This window comes from Oenanthe melanoleuca, chromosome 8 (assembly GCF_029582105.1).
Source record: "Oenanthe melanoleuca isolate GR-GAL-2019-014 chromosome 8, OMel1.0, whole genome shotgun sequence".
Lineage (NCBI taxonomy): Eukaryota > Metazoa > Chordata > Aves > Passeriformes > Muscicapidae > Oenanthe > Oenanthe melanoleuca.
Genome location: NC_079342.1, coordinates 18288488 through 18311631, shown reverse-complemented (window position 1 = coordinate 18311631; position 23144 = coordinate 18288488). Strand labels below are relative to the sequence as shown.

The window sequence follows — 23144 nt, the reverse complement described above, 5'->3', positions numbered from 1 at the left end:
CACTAGGATAGAAGAATAGATAGAAGACAGAGTACTAGGATAAAAGAATAGATAGAAGACAGAGTTTTAGTCTTGGCCTGCACAGATTACCTGGAGAAGAACAGCACAATAATTCTCCTCAAGGTCTAAAGACAAAGCCCAAACCAGCTGGATAACATTTTGTCCAAACTCCTTGCTTTATTTTAACTCTGTTTCATGGACTAGATCACAGAGAGAACTCCAGGAAAACACTGTGAACATGCAAAGAGGATATATGTCCCAGCTGCAGCAAATCATTAGATCAGAGGACTAGAGATCACTTTTTTTTTTTTTTTTTTTTTTTTTTTTTTAAATAAGAGATCAAATTACTGGAATATATATTATGTTTGCAATTTATTTTATATGTATAAGACTTGTTTTAAATTGAATTGTGTTCAGTGACTTTTCTGCATTGATGTTTTTTATTACTTTCTTAATCAGAAAGTGTTGAAAATGTTAAACCAATGAAATGAAAACCATTGCAGACAATGTAAACTTGACAAACTGTAATGCAGGTGTTGTACATATGCTGAAAAGTGCTGAGTGAACATGTCTTTGTCATGTCCTAGTTACAGACAAATAAATGTGGAGTTTGATCATATTGTCCTGGTCTTGATGTAAAAGGATTTGGAAATAATCCAGATACAGGGCGAGGCAGAGGTATGAGCTGTCCCTCAGTCTTGGCAGGTTGTCTTTAGGGGAAGTACCTATAACTGGAGTGCACCTCCCTTCCCAGTTTGTAGTACTGGTCTTGTAGGACCTAGGCAATGGTATCAAGGGGAAGAATTACTCCAGCACTGGTTAGGAGAATGGTCTCTTATTTCTCATTGTCCTCTGTTTTGTTGACTTTCAATTCTCCTTCCTCTTTGCAAATGACATGCCTTCCACTTGCTTATCCTTCATCTGGAATGCAGATCTGTACTTCCCTCTACTTGATTTGTAGTCTCCCTTGCCTTGACACAAATATTTCATAAATAGTCTGGTTGCATTTGAGGCTGTTTTCCAAAGGAAATGTGTTTTTCTCCACTCCAAACAGAATATATTTAAATGTAAATGTGCTATAGTAGCTATAATAACCCTCGAAAAATAGTGGTTTATAAAATACCCTTCATGGGAAATACCCATCCCTTTTTTTATTTTAAGGTACTGGAGAACTACTTATTTAACTTTTGCTTAGGCACTCTTCACGTTTCTGGAAGACAGGTAGGCAGGAGGTATGTAGCATACAGTGGGGATAAGGCAGTAATTACATATTTGCAATTCTTTCCTGATGATGGAGAGCGTTATCCTGGTGTGTGCTACTGTGCAGTAGAAGTGACTTTGTTCCTTAAGGCTTTGGGCAGACTGCACAGATGGGCTCTTCACTGCCCTTTCACTCATTCTGTCAGGAGGGTTTGGGGATGAGAGTGGTACCTTGAAGGCATCTGTGACAAGGTGCTGTGCTGTGTAAGCTGGGCAGAACAGAGCCTTATCTTGACTTACTTGCAAAACGTCTGTAGATCAAAGTGCAGTACAAAATAGATGTTTGATTTTATTCCTTAAAGAGCTAAAAAGACCTTTGGATTTGATTAAAATAGCAGAATACCTTCTCCAGATTTAAAATACCTTATTTAATATAATGCTAAAGCTGTTTGAAAGTTCAGAGTAATGTTCACATTTAAAGCCTAATACTATTTAAAGTACATTTCTTTGGTTTGTATCTGTAGTGTCAATAGATGAACTTGTTTAAGAGAGATGTACAATCCCTGAAACCCTACTCTCTACAGCAGGGTAGAGCAGTAAACTGGTTTTAATATTTCAGGTAAATACCATGGTTCTCTAACATAAACAGTACTAAAGACAGTTAAAGGGGCATTGGAAGGAAGTGGAATCTTAACAGGCACAGGAGGCATAAGGGATGACAGCATTGCCAGTGGCTGCACTGTATGAAACACCCAGGAGTAATTGATGGTAGGCATAATATCTGGAAAGCCTGTGCTCTCCTAATTTGTGCTTATGAGAAGTTGAGCCTTTTAGATTTTACATGTTTTAAATGGCTTTATCTTGGTATTCTTGCTGCTTTGGGGAGTAAACCCACGAAAACCCTGTGGAAGGGTTCATTTTTGATGTATCACACTTGCTGGCTGAGGTCCAGAGACTTATCATCTTACACAGGCTTCTGTACAGGTTCCACAGATGCTGCCTTTTCCAAAATGTGCTTTGGGCTTTTGCATTACGTACTTCCAACGACAAGTTTTCTGGCTTTTGTGTGGTAACCTTGCTTGCAGAAACTTGGATCAACAGAAGCTTGAAGGGCAGGTATTCAATCAATAGCATTTCTAAAGGTGGTATTTTTGTTAGTGGTGTTTTCTTGTTTGACAGTCCTAGAAGTCACTTTTCTTTGTTACTTGGTTGTAACTCTTGTATGCTGCCAATAATTTAATTGCTGTCAATAAGGAAAAAAATCATCTCCTTAACCCCTGCCCTGTAGATCTCAGTATGTATTCATGAGGCCAGACTGCTAAGGCTTTCTCAGTATGTGGTTTTGTGGGGGTATTTGTTTGTCCAGGAGAATTGAAGGAGGTAAGACTGGGTCAGCATGACCTTGGAGAAGTGGAAAGTAAGCATGTGGAAGGACAGGTTGTTTGTGAAGCAGAGCTGTGTGAGATATCAGTGGAAGGACTGACAGTAGACAAAAGGGGGTTAGGACATATATATGTCTGTATGGCCCTTTCTTATTTTCAGTTCATTTTGGTTTGTCATCTGATTTGCATAAATGGCCAGGTATGTAACCATTGGTATGATTTTCCCCCACCCCTAGCCTGTTACTCTGCAAGAACTTTTGTATGGCCAAGCTTCTGGCATGCTTTCATCTTGAAATACAGATTTATATAGCAGTGTTCTGTCTAGAATACAAAACAGTTTTGATGACTCTGCAAGATATATTCATTTGCTTTTAGCTTGAAAAACAAGGTGTTATCTCTCAGTAATAGCTGCTTTTCACTAAAACATTTAATATCTGTATCTGGGAAGATTTTAGTTTAGTACATGATGAACATTTTAATCCATCATTTAGTGTTCTAAAATGGACTCATATTTCTGTAATTCTAGAAAACCTGTTATGAGTGATGCTCTGCATTTTTAGATACTAGATTTTTTTCAGAAGCCAGATACCATTTAGACAATGGGGTTTTTTTGCAGTATTTTTAATCAATAGGGCTTTCCTTTACATTTGTGCGGCCATTTTGGAGGGCTGGCTGTGGGATTTAATGGGAAAAAACAAGTAGAGATGGCATATCTGGGATATAGTCCTTCTGGTTCCTGATACCTCAGGTGTGTGAGCTCTACCAGTTGTACGTGCCATTCAGGAACATCTGCATTTGTCCTCTCCAAAGGGAGCTGGTTTTCAGTGCAGACAGGGTGAAGGTGTGTCTAGACAATTGTTTTAATGGAAGTGAAGGCAAAGGGAAAGTAAGTTTGTTTTGTAGATGCTTTATGTAGGTGAACTGGAAATGAATGATCTCAACTTGTGAAGATGTGGCTCACCAGTTGTTATGACAACTGTTGAGGGAGTTATGCTGCACTTGTGTCTTTTACAGTGAGGCCTCATAATGCATGCTGGATTGAAGCAGGATTTGTAATTATGTCACAAGTGGGATTCACTAGTACAAATTGCCCAGACAAGTTGTGGATGCCCCATCACTGGAAGTGAGCAACCTGGTCAAGTGGAAGGTATCTTTTCCTGTGGCAGGGGGGCTGTAACTAGATGCTCTTTAAGTCTGTGTGCCCAAATATGATTATCTTAAAATGTCAATGACAGTAAGACCAAGCCATGCTCTTGTTTGTTTGTTTGTTTTCTAGCAAACAGAATAGTGACATTTCATATGAGGCTTTTTGATAACCTTAAGGAAATCAGTAGCATGCTTTTGACTTTTCCTCATTTGGACCCCAGGCTGTGGCTCCCTATTTCTGTAAATGTATTGGGTCAATTGGAGGTTATTAGAAAGAGGTATTTCAGTGAATGTATATTGTATTAACTCCTTATCATAAGTAACATACACCATTCAGTGACACTACTCCAAAAAGTAGCAAAGTGGAAAGTGATCTGTTTCAAATGTTTGGGCATATCTGTTTGATTAAATAACTTTAAAAGAGCTTCACAGAAAGAAAACTGATGAGGGAAGTAAATTCTGTTCTGCTTTCTGCATCCATTAAATTGTTCACTAATGCTTCTGAATGCTTTTGCAACCCAGCTGACATCTGATCTTTAGGAATATTACTGAAATCCCCATTGGCTTGGCTGGTTAGAAAAACAAATCTTTACTTCTTTAAAGTAAACATGTTTTATTTAGAGTAATAGATAGAAATGCAGTGAACTGAAATTGTGGCAGGGGTAGGTGTTGTCCTTATGACCTTTTACAGCTGCTATTAACTGGATTGATAAATGTGTAATGAAGGGTAAAAGTTTACTTTTATGCCAGTTTTATGCTAGAGGCTCCACATCTTTGTGATTTGCTGTTGCAGGAAAGTAGAAACTGAATTAGAGGCTGTTTATAGGAATCTTGGTAGACAGCAGTGCTGAAGGGACTTGGGGATGTTTGCAGGGTACAGTGAAGCAGAAAAAGCACCCAGTAAAATGTGTCCATTTCAGAAGTGTGCACTGCAGTACGTAATGTGGACAAAGGTTGGAAGCCCTAGTTCCAGGTATTCCCAGAGGTGCTGGAACAGCATGTCATGGCACAGCAGGCAGTCTGGAACTCAGGGGAGACTGCTTCCTGTTGCTTTTTACAGCCTTGTAGGCAAGGCAGGAGATGGAAGAGGAAGTAAGAGGAAAAATGCATGGCTGCTAAGGCTTATCTGTTCTGTTTCTTAGGAGTTCTGAAATATCTTGATCAGTTTCCAGTGAAAAATGTCATAGCTCAGTGGCTCTGATTATATTTAGCTCCTCTCTCTAGGCTTGTGTTCTGGTCAGTGTAGGTCTTTACACACTGAACACCTCCTTGGTTCCCACTGACAGGTATATCTGAAAAGCACAACTTGAGAGTCAAAGCTTTAGAAATTCTGGTTTAGAGATTAAGTCTGATCAAGTCTGTATTAGGAGTAGAAATGAAAGTAAGCAGAAGGCTGCAAACAACCAGGCAACTCCATTAAACTGTGATGCAGCAAGAACTTCAGGAAAGGGCTATTGGAGAATGGGGGTTTGTCTCTGACTGCAGATGTTTCTTACTGTAGTCTGTGATCTTTAAACTGAATGGGCCTGTATGTTTCTTCTGTTTTCATGCCAGTTTTTAATATTTGTTTAGACAAATATACTATAAAATCTGGTATATAAAAGAACACCTGACAGTTTTGTTTGATTCAGTGATAAATACCACTTCAACTTGCATGTAAAATGATGAAGTGAATGATATTTAGTTGTGAAACTTAAGCACTTAACAAGGGAAAAAGTACTTTTGGAACAACAAAAACTTAAGAAAATAGGTTGCTATGCAGTAACAGTTAAGATATTTTTAATGTTACATGATAATATAAATTGTTAACATTCTAATTAACCTTTAAAAATAAGTGGAACCCAGGTGATAATACAAAGTTTAATTCTTTTTCGTACTTAGATTACTTGCCAAAGATTTATTCATTTTGATGGGTGAAATAGTATCTTGGGATAGTTGAGAGGCAATCTTTTTTTTTCCCTACACCAAAGCTCATTAAAGCAGATTTCATTGTTCTGTAAGGAGGTATGCCTGCAGAGAACATTTCATTTAGTGGTATTACTATTATTTTCTCTTTTTCTGATTTGTATTACCTGAAATAATTTGCATTTAAAAGGAAAGCAATAATTAATTAGATTTGCATTGACAAGCACTTTTGTTTGCCTTTTTTCTGGAATTGGGAGTGGCTAGTAATGATCTTTGTCCCTATGTTTTCCATAGTGAAGCAGAAATCAGTTCGATTGAACTGTAAATGCAATATTAGAAGAACTGAGTAGTTGTCAAAGGTCATTTCAGTTCTGTGTAGTAATAGGGGAAAAATAACTAAGTTAGATATTAGGAATGCAGTTAGATATTAGGAATTTGGCACTGCCTAAATGGGCCATACTCCCAAATCTTGAACATTTGATGCCGTTTTGGTGACGTTGTACCTAAAGAATAGAGTAAAGGCTAATAAGGATGATTAGAGGTATTCAGAAGGCTTTCATGGATGCTCTTAGTTTGGAAGATGCATGACTTGATGAGTCCATGAGTATCATGAAAAACTGAATAGAATGTGGTTGGGCACTTTGCTAGCACAAGAAAATATCCAGTTGAATTGAGGCTGGTATTTTTTAATAGCTATAAATTGACTTCTACATAAAGCACAAGTAGACTGTGCCCACTCTCATTTGGAGGCAGAAATGTGTAAATGTGTCTGAAAACAAAGCAACTGAACAGATTTGCATAGAACTCTGACTGGTATTAAATTTTAATACAGACTCAGGCTTAAAAGTCTGAGAAAGTATCCTGGGAGTCCTGATGCTATTTGTTCTTGGTCTTGCGCCGTTTTTCTCAAGAATTTATTATAGATTGCTGTCAGAGAGGGTAATGGAGAGACTTTGGGTCTTGCCTGTTAGGATTTTATGATGTTGTCAGTAGAGTGGTAGGTTATGGAAGTGGTGTCAGGTAGGTTGCAGATGAGCTGTTGGACAGTGCATATGAGAAGGGGGCACGTGGGCTAATTTTGGAGACTGAAGGGTTTCAGTGCTACTATAATTAACAGCACTTCATCTAACAAGGTTTTTGCTTTAGCAAAAAGTATTGCATTTAAATATGGTACCTGTTCTGCTTTTTGTGCTGAGATGTGCCCAGGAGGGCGGTCTGTGTCCTTTCTGAATTTTGGAGTCAGGTCTAGGCATAGTCCTAGACTGTCTACATTCATGTTAGGCACTGTTTAAGGATTGCCCATGTCACTCATACTACCAGTGACATCAGAATAGCACCTGAGGAGACCCAAATCTCTGCAAGATCATCTATAAATTGGTGGTTAGAGTTTTACAAAATGTTTCAGCTTTGCTTTGATTGGGCTGAAATGTAAAGGGAAGACTCGCAGCAACACAAACTGTTGATATGCTTTTACCTTGTTTTTTCCTTGTTTTGGTAAATGGAACCTGAGTATTGTACTTCAGTGGTGTTTTTATTTTTTTTTGTACTCAGACCTTGTTCTTACTTCAAAACTGCAGTTCTGTGGTGTTCATGTATTTTATTACCTTAAATCCAGAGAACAGTTCTCTTGGGGCTTTCTTTAGGTCCATTTTTCACATTATTGTGAGCCATTCTCAAGGATCATTCAATCAACTTCTTAAATTTTTTAACTTCTATCAATAGCTTGACATAGCTTAATTGCTATACAGTTCATTCTGAAAAGCATATTTATTCAGAAGGTAATGAATCTTGTTTAAATATAGTCAACTGCCTTGACTTTGTCCCTTTTTTATCTTCTACTTACTGCTCAAACGTTTGCTAGTAAACTTAGAAGGTCACATCTGAAAGAGTTCTATACCTGTACAGAGTTCAGCAGGATGGAAAGTCTGTTCTGTCTGCAGCAGATGTTCCATTATGTCCATTATGCACACTGGAAAATTACCCTTAAATACAAAAACACATTTTTATAGATTAAAACTTGAGTTGTTTGCAATGTGTGATGCTCAGTAGATTGTAGCTCAGGGTAGGGTGCTCCGAAAGTTCCCATGTCAATACTGTGTGTAGCCATGACCATGCTGGTTTTTCCTCATCTTGGCTGGTAGTTTATGTGCATTGTGAGGCTGCTTGTTCTTACTTTGTCTGCAGAAATGTGATTGTGGCTCAGATCTTAGGGGCAGAAGTGTTTCCATCTTTCCAAACTCCTTTATGCAGCAGTAACATCTAGTTCCAGAAAGAAAAAGAAAAAAAAAACTAAAACCAAAAAAAACCCATTAAAATGAAGGGGTTTATTAAAGGGGTGACCCAGAAGATAAAAAGTGGTGATGGTTTTACTCTTTCCCAGTGTGTGTTTATCTTGAGCCTTGATCAAAATCACCTTTTAAACTTTTTTTTTTTAAATCCACATGCTTAAGTAAAGAATGACCTAATAAACACAATTAAAAACAAAACGGATCAAAGAATGGAACCCTATCCAAACAAACAAAACAAACTCTGATAAGTCAAATATAAAAGCATTATAAGGAACACTTAAGGGCATCCTGTGAAACAGCTGATGGCATCAAAAGAGTAATAAAACTTCCCTGTTTCAGGATCACTAAACTATTCATTTGCTTCTGGTTAGGTAGGATGGTTCAAGAAAAAAGGTCATAGAATAACTCAGGTTTTGGTGCTGATGGTGGCATTTTCTATGGAGTAGTTAATGGAATACCATTTGTATTCGTGTCATCATCCTCTTGAGAGAGGAGTCTGGCTGTACTGGAACAGATGAGGAGTGATGTGGGCATGTAGAGATGAGGCATTTGGAATGGCCAGGCCTACCTGCAGCCCAGAGTCTCATTATTTTAGAAGCAGGTTTTAAAATTGCTATGAAGTGGGGAATTGTTTTCATCAGCTGCATGCAGTTTCTCCAGTCTTCCCTTTATTCTGATTGTTTTTGTCGCCCTTATGTGGACTGAATGTGGGAAGTGGTCATTTAAAAGTAAAAACGCCCTTTTCAGGGACTCTTTTTAAATTAGATTATTTCAGGTTTTGTTTTGATTGGAGATCAAATAGCTTTTGGCACTTGCACTACAGTTGCACAATTTCCCTTTCTCTTCTCTTTAGTCATACTTTGTCGTGTTTATGCCACTTGTATTGATGGAGTTGTGTTTGGTTTTTTACAGTGACGACAGTTCCTGTCTCACCTCTTTGATGGAAGAGGACTATGACCCAGAAGTGAACTCTTCACTGTAGAACAAGAAGCTCTTGTGGATTATTTGTGTCCCTTTAAAAGCAGCACCGAGTCTACAAAAAATAGAGTAGAAGAGATTATTTTTGGACCTGGCTTTTTTTGTTCATGTGACCTATGTTTCAGCATGTAAATGGTGAAAAACAGGGAGAACATTTGTGCCTGCTTCTGAGCTATATATCAAGTACTGCTTAGCTCTGTGGAGCATTAGCCAAGTTACGTGGAGACTAGAGTATATCCTAACATTCATTTTTTAAAATATTTTACATTTTTTAGCAGATGTATGTGATAAAAATGAAATTTATATTTTAAGAGCACTTGGGCAGATGCTTCTTGTTTAGATCTCAGCATTTAGGGCAAGCATTTTTATGTAACATCATTTTTCCAGAGTGTTTAGGTTGATCTGCTGCAGATCATGAACTGTCCAGCAGCCTTGAGTGTATCTGTTCAGTATTAACCATGATGTTGCTCTGAATGTTGTCATGCAGACTTGACAAATCTTTTTGTAATGTAAAGGCTGATTTCTGTACTACCACAACCAGAGGAAATTTAATGAGGTGAACGTGGGCGTGGCCTTTTTAAATATAAATTACCTTCTTAGGTATCTTTTTTTTGTAGTGAGAGTGCAAAGAGAGGGTAAAATGAGCAGCTGAGGGGGTGAAGGGCACAGTTGGCACGAAGTGCGGCCTCTCGTGCTCTGCTTCGAGACGCACTATTGCCTCAAGGCTGGCCTTCCAGAATTCTGGAGAAGGAAGGAACCCAGAGGTCACTGAAGCACACAAACTGAGGACATTGGACTGCAGAGGCCAAACTCAGGGTAAGTGATCATATGTGTTTATTACTTTGCTTGTGGAGTGTTGATTTGTTTCTGGATAAATTAAATTTGAAAAATAAAGCAAGATGGTAAATTGGAGAACCTTCCACAAAAAAAGGTGGATTTCATTTATACGGAGCAATAGTGAAATGTTCATCATTTTGAGCAGTAGAAATTGCTGTGATATATTGGAAAGAACACAGGCGTGCAAAAGCTGGCATATGGTTGTCAACCTCATGGGTGTGTTAATTGTAAACAGGAAGTAACTGGGAATGTTGGAGTTCTTACCTGTTTCAGTCAGAGGAACAAAACAGGAGAAGAAAAATGCTCAAGTATAATACAAAAAACTTCAGTACTTTTCCCTTCCTATTTTTATAGGCCAAACTTTGAGAGATAGTGTTATTATTTCAGTTTGGATAAGATGACAGGGAATGTTTTTTTCATTTACAGAGCCTGGCCATGAGGTTTGATGCCTCATTTTATTGAAGGGAGACACTGGACCTAAATGGCGCAGCATGACTTTGTTCCTGCCTGGCTTAACTTCTCAACACCACAGTCAACCAAGGTAACAGTAATACAGATCAGCTCCTTTCACAGCTCTGACCACGTGTAAGATCAGTGTGTTGGGTTCTCTGTGATTCTGTGGGAGACAGGTGGATTTGTGAGCCACTTTGATCAGATCCAGGCTCGTTGACGTTGCTGGCTAATCGATGCAGTTATGGGTGCTATATTGAAAACTCATACAAGAACGTGCGGGTGGGTGGTTTTTTCAATTAGGCAAATGTCACTGCTGGTCTGACAGGCTCCTGGAGAGTCCAGATGAGTGCTTCATTACATGACTTTTTACTTTCTTCAGTCCCCTGCAGCCACCTTTGAGAAACATGGAGAGCATCTTCCACGGGGAGAGGGCCGCTTTGGCGTGAGCCGCAGGAGACACAACTCTTCCGATGGATTTTTCAATAATGGGCCCCTCCGAACTGCAGGAGGTGAGTAGGAAGCATCAGAATGCAGCCCGAGAGCAAAATTTGGAAATATTCTACAGAATGAAGAATTCAGCAGAATAGAAAAATTTTCCCAAACTGTTACCTTTTCAAAACATCCTATGAGGAAGTTGTACTACTCTCTTCTCCTGTGCAATGTGCTCAGGCCTTAATTGTAGGTTTTCATAGTAGCTGTATGGGCATTGTGTAGCTTGATTTGTTTTCTCATATAATCACACAGTACTTAATAAGTTCAGATGAGCAGTTACTTAGTGAACACTGGCTGAACAACAAGAAAAACAACCTGATATTTCCAGTATTCTGCATACTGTGTTGATTTTTTTCACTTGCATATCTCCTTTTGTTTAGACTGCTGGCATCAGCCGTCCCTTCTCCGCCATGATTCTGTAGATTCTGGTGTTTCTAAAGGAGCTCATGTTGGGCTTTCTGGCAGTCAGCCTGGCTGGCATGGTCCCTCACGGGGCCATGATAGTGTGAACCAGCGTGGAGGAGGAGGAACTGGAGTTCATCGCCACTGGAATGGCAACTTCCATTCTCGGAAAAGTTCCGCCTTTCAAGAAAAGCTGCCTGTTGAATCCAGGGAAGAGAAGAAGGAAGATAAAGAGCATTTGCAGTTTGAGGAGGAGGACTTTGTAAGTGTGTAGCTTCTCACTAGAAGTGGAAGGTGTGAGAAATGGCTTTTCAGATCTCATTTGTATTAGCATTGATAGGTGGTGAGTTGCATTCCATTCTATGTTTGAGACAGAAAAAAATTTAACAAAATTATTCTGGCACTGATAGGATGCTAATTGGTACCCAGAGCCCTCAGGACTTGAAGATGTGTTGGATTATGGGGTTTGGCTCATATGTTTTGCCAAATGAAGAACTGAAGGCATTGTAACATTCAAGCCAGGTCTTCAGTGAAACCCATAAGGTGACAGAGGAAGAGTAGTTGTATGGACTTCGTGGCTTTGCTTGCAAAACCTTTTTTTTTTGCTCCTAGAAATACATCTGTTCAGCTTATCTTCAGTCTGCCTGCTTCAGTCTTCCTGTCTCCTTCGCTCTGATACATGATGGTGTTTGTGATAACCTTCCCAGGCTTGTTCATGACATGCTCAGACCTTTGCAACCATCTGCCTTGAATCTTCTGCCTTGAATAGTATTATCAGAGTTGTTTTCCTCTCTCTCTCTGTTAATCTGCGGATCAGGGTTTCTTGAGCCATTTCTTCCATCAACATCTCCAATTCACCAACTTTCTTCTTAATCAGCTTTTTGGTTCACGTGGTATTAACAGTATGATAGTCTCTTACATCCTGGCTCTATTTTTACTGGAGTATCTTTAGTTTTTGAACTTTATCAAGCAGTACTTGGACTTACAACTTTCATCCTTAGCCTTCCTTAATGCTAATGCTTTGAAAGATGTGCACCTTTTCTGCTTTCTCCTTTCTATTTAATTCTATTTCTCCTGACGCCTGAAGAGTGTTATATCATCAGACCGTGTGTTTTTCTTTCTGCATCTATTTCTCGCTGTCTCTAGGCTCTTTTTGACCAGTGTAATGAGGAGAATATCCTCTGTAAGGTTCTGGTAACTCTGTCCCTTCCCCTAATGCAATTCCTCTGTCTTCATCTTCAGTGCTAAAGCCTTTGCTGCCTCCTGTAATGAGAGGTTCTGGTGATACTGTGCACACTTGCATGTATCATCATCATGAGGTTTTTGCTGTCTTGTTCAGCATTTGTCTCTGGAAGGCTGTTCACAGCTGAAATTGTTGTGGCAGTTTGATGACTTCTGCTCAGGAATTTAGGAGTCAGAGTGAAATACATGAATACCCACAGCTGCTTCAGGCCAAAATCCAGAGCCTGTACTTAAATTGCCACAGGAGGCAGTTTGATTTAAGCTGTTAGGGTTTTTTCAGTGAAGGGCCTGGGAGGTGATTGCATTCTCTTGTTCAGCTGCTGCTGCTTGGAGCAGGAGCCTGTATCACAGGGTGATTAACAGCTGGAGAGCAGGGATGAAGCTTGTGTGTGGATTTCTGCTATCTTTTTTCTCAAGAATACTGTAATTCAGGCTATGAGCCTGTTTTTTGACTGTCAGAAGTCTGTTGAAATCTAGAAATATTGCAATGATTGCAACTGTGCAATCTCTTGTTGTCTATCTTGGTCTAAATCTTTTTTCCACATACTTCATTCTCTAGTGCCTTGATGGGTGCCTTCCCCAGCTACATGGCTATTTCTTCTCTAATTACTTCCTTCATTTTTTAAGATGATAATACCAGATGCTGGGTAGCAGCAAGCTTTGTTTAGTAACTCCTGTACTGTCTTTGCCATAGTGTTCAAACTGCTGTATGCTGTGGTTAAGTATGTAACTGTTAGGCCTGTGTGGCTGACAACAATTTTTCTGAAAGGTCTCTGCAAAGCAGGCTTCAAGTCTAAGTGAGCACCCATGCTATAAAACTGACCTGTAGCTAAAAACTGAAGCACTTAAACAGAGGAGTTTCTGGAGCCTGAGGCAGGAATTTATGCTATGGTGTGACGTTTTTTCCTTACTCTTATAGAACAGAAATACCTACTATATCAGATGCTCACTATTAGAGAGTTATGCTGTCACCATAGTAACTGACATGAGTAATTCATTAAAAAGAGGAAAAAGGTGGCTGTATTTTGAACTGAGGTTTTTTAGGACAGGGGAAGAGGAATAGCTAATCAGGAACACTTGTCATTGAATGCTTAGATTTTCTTCACTCTGCTTTTGAGCTTGGATATGTCTTTAGTTGTTCCATCAAGCTGAGTTCTGAAACTGAATCCCATTTAAGTCTGCAGAGCACTGGGTCTGCATGCACTCTTGTCCTAAAAAGTGGACTGAAATTTGATACAAGTTTAAATGTAGATTTTGTCAGTAAATATATTCCTTTACATTATGAATCTAGTATTGCTTTGGGGTGGTTTATTTTAATTGGCTCATGCATAATTATTGTATTAAAATAGCTATGAAATGAGGATAGATTCTTCATATACTGATGATGTGGATTCTGTTTTATTTTTTGAGCTGCTTTCAAATACCTAATGTTTTAATACATGTGCTACTTGGTAAAATCTATTTAATTGTAGTAGAAGACTAGAGGAGTTATCCTGATCACTCTCGTAGTTCCACTGGAAATACAGCAGAAACCAGGGAGAGGGCAAACTCGATTTTTAGATGTCTTGTGGCAAAGCATTCTCTTCCACTTCAGGTGCTGTTCAGAGAAATCTACCCATTCTCTGAGTTCCTGGGAAAAAAATGTTTATACTGATTTTTTTTGTTATATGTGATATAACAATATATTCATTTACACTGTCTTTTTACAGCCATCTTTGAATCCAGAAGGTGGAAGACAAAACAACCAGAACAAACCTTTAGGGACACCTTCTGGAGTATGGGGTAGGTGAAGGTCACTGTACACAATGCTGATGATGGAGCAGAAAGTTGTAACTGGTGTTTAAATGCTGGATTTTTCACTCAGAAATATTTTAAAGATCTAAGTGGAGCAGACAGTTTGCTGTTTTCTGTCTTTTGTTGTTTTCCTCCCACAGTCTTCCCTAATCTCTTGGCCTTTTTGTCTATTTGAAACTGTGCTTGTCATAAAAAAACAGCCAGTGGCAGTAATGTCACTGTTCTATGTTCGCTTCCTGTCATGTTGCAGTTACAGTTTCACACAGACATAACTTGAAGGGCAGAGCAGATTGGAGTGAACTAGACATTAGTTCCTGACTTGGGATCTTCATAGTGGAAATACAGCAAAGCTGTCGTAGTTCTGTAGTTTGAGTTCAGTTGCTTTTTTTAAACTCAGAACAGCCTTGCTTTTGATCCTGATGTACTCTGCAAATCTATGCCTTAAAAAAAAAAAGTGAAATAAGGTACCAGTTCTAGCAGTTAAACCCAAAATTGTTAATATCTAGTTGGGTTAGATACTGTAAATAGTACAAATGCAAAAGAAAAACACTTCTTGCAATACTGTTGGGTTATATTCTTCTTGTATGTTTGTCACATAGCTGTTGTTCTGCTCTAAATCTAATGACAACATTTATGGGGCTTTTATCTGTTTATACTATTGATATTTTTTAAATTGTTATGCTCCTGGAAATGTCCTTATTTGGCCTAAGAAACATTGACTGTCTTGTTTGTAAAAGCAGCATGTCTTTTGGGGTATAAGTTATGTAAATATTTTTGCTATGTTAGTGAGCTAACAAAGCTGATCCATGTTGCTCAAAAAATGATCATACCTGTTCTGATTTCTGTAGAATGGTACAAGGCTGTTAACTGATGTCACTGTAAGTTTTTCCTTTCAGCTCAGGGGAGCTGTTGTATTTAAATTAGAAAAAATTGTATTTAGAATTCACATCCGGTACCTTCTTTCAGAGTTGAAATGAAAGACTAGCTGATGGTCTCAGAATCAGATGTGCAGTGTCTAAGATGGAGAGGGAGGAACTGGAGCAGGATACTGAAGCTGTTCTGAAACTGAACATCTGTATTTCAGAATCTATTGTTTTGTTTTTACAGAAAACCCCCCTAGTGCCAAGCAACCTACCAAGATGCTGGTCATCAAAAAGGTTTCAAAAGAGGATCCTTCCGCCGCCTTCTCAGCTGCATTTACATCACCTGTTTCTCACCTGGCAAATGGCAACAAAGCCACCACCATTGTCCCAAGTGTCTACAAAAATCTGGTTCCTAAACCTGCAGCTCCTCCTTCCAAGGTACAGGGGGTTCCAACTAAATTAGTGAACTGCAGATGAAAGGAATCAACCCCCGGCAAGTAGCAGGAGTTGGAATCCAGTAGTTTCTGGGCAGTGGCTTTTACAGTAGAGGTCTATTTACTACTAAAGTTGTTGTTCTCTGTTAAAATGCCTTTTGGGTTTGTCCAATAGGGAGAACTAACCTCTGACTACACTGTGGTCTATTTGAGTGGGTGTGTCCTCATGCATTAGGCAAATCTTTATCTTAATAAGACAAAACGAGCACTGCTGGAGAGGTGGAATGTGTGCTGCTATGTGCTTGAACTGTTCACATGACTACCTTGAAAAATCTTTATTGGGTTACGGTACTTTGATGTGTCCAGAACAATTGAGGCTAAGATCAGATTAGATTGTAACATCCTGTAATTCAGGTGTAATTTAGTTGAGCCTTAAAAACAATCTGGAAAAGCTATGGGGTTTGTGCTACAGTTCTTTTACTGAAGGAATTACAGTAGTGCTGAAAAAAAAAACAGGCTTTATTTTTTCCTTAGTTCTAAGCTTAATCTTGCCCATTTTTCCAGAGAACCAGCATGTATAGATGCCTCGGAAATTTTGAAGTATTGATAGTGAAAGTATTTAAAAAGCTTAAAAAAAAATGTTATTAAAATTATTCTTTAAAGAGATGTCCAAATACTTTGAGTTCTAAAATGTATTAATTGCTAATGCTGGCTGTGACATTCCAACAAAATCTTTCCTATGATTACAGTAGGTAATTCTTACACCCTTCAAATATAAAAGCAAAATAAGAGAATCACAGCTTCTTTTTGTAAGAAAACAAGTTTAGAGCTTATTTCCCTTTTGTAAATTTTTGTTAATTCAGGTTAAATTCTGCCAGCTACAGAAGAAATTGTAGTGGTTAGAATGATTCTCAAATAATCTTGTCTATACACTTGTCAGCTGATCTACTTCTTAGTAAGATGGGATAAATTGACTTATTAGAAAGGTTATTTATAAGGAGTTTTTCATTCCATGCACCGTTTTCAATCCATGTATGTTCTTGTTTAGAACAGGTAAACAAATTTCAGCTTCTAATGAATGGGAAGCCTCCTATGGCTTTTATTTTTGCTTTTGCAGCTTGATTGATACATCTGTAGATATAGTCTGACCTGGATTTAGTCTGGATGTTTTGTGTGTTCTTTGAAACAAAAGGCCAGAGGTACAGTTTATGATCAGACTGTTAGATTGTCTCTGGCTTCAAATTAAACAGATTTTTAGTGACCCACAGTGCATATATCTTATCTCTGTTACTGGCTGTCATATGCAAAGATCATTTCTGAGGTCTGAAAGTTAGTGCTGTACCAATGTAGAGATTGAAAGATGAAAATGCACTTCTGAAAGTTATGGGAATGTGTGTTGTTACTGCTGGTCATGATATACCCGTTGCTTGACCATGTAGAATTCGGACATAAAAATCTGCTTGCTTAATGTAGCAGCTTCAGAAGCAGCTACAACAAGTGCAACAGTAATTGCACAGCAAGTTGTTCCTTGCAGCTTGCTGAGCAATTACTGTTGCATTTGTTGTGGCTGCTTCTGAAGCCCATGGACAGAGGTTTTTCTTTAATTCAGTCAAGGAGAGCTGCTCTTGAAGCTTTTCCTAACCACGTTCTGAAATTAGACTATGTAGGTTTTGATTCTTCAGATAAAAAGAAGTGCTCACTGTTGGAATAAAACTGACTATGATCTGAAGGTTCAGCATCCATCTAAAATAGTGGTAGGGGTTTTTTGGTTTTACTTCACTGAATCCAATAGGCCTGGTTTACATCTGGATTAATACCTGAAATATTGCAATATTGATAACAAAGGAAATGTTCTTGGCTAGTGGAAAAGCTATTAATTTTTTATATGTAGCCCAAGAGATCAGTCAAATTAAGCAGGCTATAAATATGTACTTAGTGATTTAGCTGCTAATTTCTGAGTGTTTATGCACTGAGTGGTGCTGTGATTATTGGGGCAGTGTGATATTCCTCGGTGGTGGGGATTGCAGTGGGAAGACCTATCTGCTGATGTCATCAACAGTGCTTTTGTTAATGAATGGTGACCATTAGCAAAACTAAAAGGTGGGGTATCAGCATATCCTTCGCCAGGAAATCTGTGTGCATTGATGCCTTTTTAAAGTCACAGCCTTAAAGCAGCTGTGGTAGGATGCATTAGCCTGAAGACTTGTAGAAAGTTATCCAGGAATTGCAGTGCATAAAGTAGTAGAGGAGTTAAAACATTCCTTTCTGCAAAGTCAGCAGTATTGGAAAGCTGTCACAGGAAAACTGAATGAAAAATGATTTTGTTAAGTTGTACCAAGTAGTTCAGAAAGAAAGAGAGCTGGTGGCAGTGAAACAAGTGTGTTCTTTCTGGCTAATCAAGATAGCTAATAGCTCACAGTCAAGCAATCCATGAAGGTCACACTCAGCCACCCGGGGAAAGCAATAAGGGTCTGTCTTTGGATCTGTCTGAGCTGTGAGCTGCCTCTTTGTAGAAGCCTGGAGAACAGCCCTGAGCAGCTGAGAGCTGGGAATGGAGAGGTGCAGCCCTGGAGAGAAACTTGTCAGAGTCATACTGCACCCTAATTTTAGTACAGGCAATAAATACTGTGCAGATCAGGATGTTTCTGAGCATTGAAGGGGATGTTTTTAATGCATGCTTGGATGCTATAGAATCTGTTTGATTGTGTGGGATGCTCATTTTTAAGTTAGAATGGAAGAGGAAACTGATGGTCGTCCCATGCAATGTGTTTTTTAAAAAATTTATAGAAGAACCCAGTAGACAGTGACAACATTCTGAAATAGGGCCTCTGTTCTCATTGCTGGCAGATTGCAAGATCTGTTGCATCTCTGATTTAACTGAATCCATTTGTGCATTAGTTATTTGACTAGTGACTTGAAGCTGACTTCAGAAGTCCAGTGGGTCAAAGGAACCTGTAAGTTTTAATGTTCAGACAGTATCTTACTTGTGCTACTTGGTACAAGTTTCTTCTTAGGATTGTTTTTGTAGATTCTCACTTCACAGTGTTTGTCCCTGACTGATAAGAGAGCTTCAAGAACAACATTCCAAGTAATAAAAACTTATTTTGAAGTCTTTGCTCTTCAGCCAAATGGCCAGTGTATCAAAGGGATACTGCAGAGAGTATCTAGGCCAAAACAGCAAGTGATCCTGCACTGTAATAAACTGGCTGCTTTTGCTTCTTTTTCTTGTTCTTTTGCTTCTTTTTCTTGTTCTTATTGCTAAATTGGTGCAATGATGGACACTTTCAGAGCCCTAGGAAATAAATAATTTTTATTCTCACTCTAATCAAAACTGTTGCATGATGATCTTCTTCCTCACATAAAGAAACTTGATTGGAAGCCTTTCTTTGTGGCATGCAGTGTTCCCCTAAGAAATGGCATTTTAGTTGGGATTTTTTTTTTATTTCCCATCTGTGGGTAGCTGTAAGATGAATTGCATTACACAGTGGTGATTCCAGTTCATGAAGGGCAATGCTGGATTTTCTCTGTGAGCTGTTAATGGTGTTTTACTGAAGGGTGGTGCCCATGAACCCAAGTTGTGTGTGATTTGGGGAAAACAGAAGATGCCAGGGGAAAAATGATGGGTGTTAAAATAAACCTGTTGACACTGTTCTTGGAGAGGGAAGAAAAGAAGAAAATCGTACTAAGAGCCAACATAATGTTGCTTATTTATTTCAATATTTGCAAGCACCCTCTTCTCACGCCTTACCATTGTGTTTGTATTTGTGTTCTCTTCAATACAGCCAAGCCCATGGAAAGCCAACAGAAGTGATCATAAACCAGGCTCGCTGTCCTCCACCCGTGACTCTGCCTTTACCAGTCCAGTGTCTGTAACCAAACCAGCGGTACTGGCAAGTGGCTCAGTCCTCACCTCTCCCAAAGAGGTAAGGGTTGGGCTTAGGGATAGGGTGGGAGCTTTTGTCACAATCACCTGCTAGAGAAACATGATCAGGCCGTCCCTGCATGTGGTACCTACCTTTGCACCCTTGAGGGATGACTCACTTGTACATTCTTGGCACATTCTGACACATCAATGATACACTGAAAAAAATAAAAATGGGGTTTATGTGGCTATAAAGCCATCGGTGTTTGTTCAACTGTATTAGAATTTCCTTCCAGAAAAAAAAAAAAGGTACCAATGCATTAAATGGTGTTGTGTAACAAGACATGCGTCAGCTTGGTGGTATGAGAGTGCAGATACCAAGAACTGATGTGAATAGGTAGGCAAATTGATTCCCATGATGTTTTTCAGTATAGGAAAGGAAAGGGAAGGAAGGTGATATGCCTAATTTCCTTTCTCTAGAACAACAGCACAGGCACTCTGAGGGGGTTGAAGGAGTTTAACATGTGTACACACGACTTTTCAGCTGCAGTATGTGTTTTTAATTTTGGCATTGGAAGGAGGTAATATGCTGAGATGGAAACTGACTTTCCCCAAGTTTTGGTCTGAAATAGAGGGAACCTTGAAATACAATTCTCTTAATATTTCAGCAATAACTGTGACAGAGCACAAGAAAAAAAAAAGAACAAAATTAGAACAGACTGGAATAAATTCCTGGCCAATGCAGCTGCTCTTTACAGGTTTAACTTGATGATCTTTTTTCCAACCTGAATGATTTTGTGATTCTGTAAATGATGATTCACAACATCTGAAATCAGCTTGTTTTAACTGTAGAATTGGGGGATTTTTCTAGCTGTGCACTTGTCTTGTTCTGTAATAGACATTACTTTTAAAATATGGCCTTGTCATCTTTATGATTCTCTGCTTTGCAGATTTGACTTCACAGCAACCTGCGCTTTTCTGCTTTAGCCACAGTTGAGTGTATAAGCAGTCATTAAAGACAATAGTTAATAAACAGGCACCTGTCACTTTGACAGATAGATCTTACACTCTGTTCCTTTCCCTTACTTTGCTTTTCTCTCTTTTTACACCAAGTTCTTTGTGCTGCTGACAGACTTCCTTTTATGTAATGCACAGCACAGTATGGACAGGGTAAATATGTAAACTTAAACAGGCTTTTACCTCTGCAGTTTGGAGAGAGGCATTCCCTTTGTATCATACAGGAGTAATGCAAGTGTTTCCTTTACCTGCCCCCAAGAAAGTCTTCTGTGAAACTCCAGTCAGTGAAGATGTTGGGTACCAACCTGAGAGCTAAACATAAAGGGGTTAAAAATTCCTTCCAACTAAACTGGACACTCGTAATACATTTTTCTTTAAATCTGTTGGAGATTTACAATATGAAAACACAGGTCTGTGGCCAGCAGATAGTACTGCAGTCCTGGTTCTCCAGGACTACTACACATAGTCTCTCGCTTTATGTTTCTGAAAAAGGGCTAATGTGCTTCCTGCAAAAGTGGTAAAAATAGCATGTTTTTTCATAAGAGACCACAGTGTGTTGAAAGCTAAAAATGTTCCAACTAGCACTGGCCCCACAAGCCAGTCTAAGACAAGCAAGCTGCAATACAGCCTAAGTTCTTAAAATGAATTCAGGATTACTTTTCTGTTAGAGTAGCCATCCATTTTACGTAGACAGACATCAGAACAAATCTCAGGTGATGCATAGTGCTCTCATTCATAAAAACCATAAAAAAGCAACACCAAAAGACTGAGATGCCTTGGTATTTCAAAGGGCTAAGCTTATTTTAGAAGAGATGCCAGTTTACTATTTTAGTGCTAAAGAATGTTTTGTAAAACATAACCCTTCTACAGAAAGTTAAGCATAAAACCAGGATTGAGGTGAAATTCATTCCCTTTCAGAAAGCTGCTGTTTCTAAACTTTAGCTGTTACTGTCTTACCCTGATGTGTAAAATTAAGTTTTAGTCCCTCAGTAGTTTATTAGAGATCAAAACAGCCACTAGCAAAGTGTTCAAGTTGAATATTTCAGATTACCAGAAGACATCTAATTTAGATCTCCTTTGTTCATTGTTACCTTCTGTCACTGCAGTCAAACTAATAGTTATGTTGAGAGCTTAATTTCACTCTTGTGTCAGCTTTTTATCCTGATAGTTGCAGTCACTCATTAGGTCTGTTACAACTGCTGACTTGTTTCTTACTGTGTTGAGTTAGGCAAAATCTGAAAGTTCTGCCCGAGAAATTACTTCCAGGATGCACTTATTTCCTTGCAGGCATTATTCCACACCAATCTTTAACATGCAACAACCATTAGAAATATAAGCAGCAGTTGCTGCCTTGTTTTTGGTCTAGTTCCCTTGATCTTTGCTCAGAGCACTGAGTGTGATAAAAATTTTTGGCCCAGGAGATTCATTTTGAAGAGCCTGAATTTGCAACCTTCCCCTGCAGCTTAAAACAGTATGTGGGGAGAAAAACACTACAGACTTCAGAAAATTTTACTGGTTTAATACTGATTTTTTTATTTTTTTTTTTTAATCAAAGCAGGTACACGGAGAAAAAGAGTAGTTTTGCATGCAAGATTCTGCTGTCAATTATCCATAGCAATGATTAAATTCCCCATTGTTTTAGAGTAGCCAGACATGAACTCCAGCAGGAGATTAAGATACTGGGAACTTTCCCATAATATGTTCTTAGATTCCAGTTGTGTGCCCAGTCAAAACACAGAACAGCTAAAATTGAAAGCTCACCTTAGTTATCAGTGCTCTTATTGCAGGATCACAGCCAGGTGCTGCCAGTGGGCCTGGTTCACAGACTCCAGATTATTAAGAAATAATAACATTGTGGAGGAGCACAGGAGGTTTCCTTGTGTTCACGCATTGAGCCGAGCAGATTTCCCACAGGCTCCAGGGCTGCCTGTGTCTGGCTCCACACTGAACCATCTGGGCTGGGTGTGCAGAGCCAGCAGCTGGCAGCATTCTCTCCAGGGGAGGATTCCAAGGCTGTGGCTGCCTGTTCCGCACCTGGCTGTGGTTAGTTAAGGATGTGACCACTCCCTGAAAGGAGATTACCTCCCCACAGCTTAATTTCAGGGTAGAGTCTGTCAGGATGACTTAAAATACAAATTTGACCTGAGTCTGATCTGCTTAATTTGCTAATTTCTGTAGGGCAGGAATCCTGCATGAAGTTTTTTGCCCTAATATCCTGTTGTAGGCACCAGCTTGCTTGAGAGAGTTGCATTACAAAGGAAAAAAATAAACATATTCATGGCCATGTGAATTGACTTCTAGAGGAAGAAAGGGAGTTGATAATAATAGATAGGAAACGTGAATGTGCAACACCCATTAGTATTTTGATGGGAATTTGACATTAGGTTGAGGTTTTTTGAGGGATTAAGAGCCACCCAAAGAACTGATGAGTGTTTGAAAGGTGTAAGCACAGCCACTGAAGAGGCCTCAGGCTCTCAGCAGTGCAGTTTGATTTCTGTGTTCTCCCTCTTTGTGCAGAGTCCTTCCAGCACCACCCCTCCCATCGAGATCTGCTCCTCGCGCCTGACGAAGCTGATGCGCCGGACCACTGATAAAAAGAGTGAATTCCTGAAGGCACTGAAGGATGATAGAAATGGGGAGATAACAGAAAACAGGGAATGTGACAAGCTGGATGATGTAAGATCACTGTCCTTGCTGTGTATATGATCACTATTATTGAAGGAGTTGGGATTAAAAAAGCCCTGAGCAGTGTATGTAATTCAGGCTCTGGAAGAGGAAGGGAATGATTCCCACTGGCCTGGCACATGTGCAGTAGAAATAGTGCACAGCAGTGATGGAGGGAGGTGTGT

At 39.1% G+C, this 23144-nt stretch overlaps 1 protein-coding gene across 3 annotated transcripts in view; it reads left to right on the top strand.

The window, feature by feature from the left end:
• Positions 1-23144, top strand: part of GPBP1L1 (GC-rich promoter binding protein 1 like 1) — a 31697-nt gene that overhangs the window by 5794 nt on the left and 2759 nt on the right. For 2 of the 3 annotated variants that reach the window (XM_056496962.1, XM_056496963.1), the window contains exons 2-9: positions 8834-9715; positions 10163-10277; positions 10569-10698; positions 11062-11345; positions 14035-14107; positions 15227-15420; positions 19199-19339; positions 22813-22971. In XM_056496962.1, coding sequence (XP_056352937.1) covers positions 10218-10277; positions 10569-10698; positions 11062-11345; positions 14035-14107; positions 15227-15420; positions 19199-19339; positions 22813-22971 — 1041 coding nt within the window. In that variant the 5' untranslated portion in view covers positions 8834-9715; positions 10163-10217. Of the gene's footprint in view, positions 1-2158; positions 2317-8833; positions 9716-10162; positions 10278-10568; positions 10699-11061; positions 11346-14034; positions 14108-15226; positions 15421-19198; positions 19340-22812; positions 22972-23144 lie in introns of those variants that run through there. The other variant, XM_056496964.1, reaches the window with a different exon arrangement.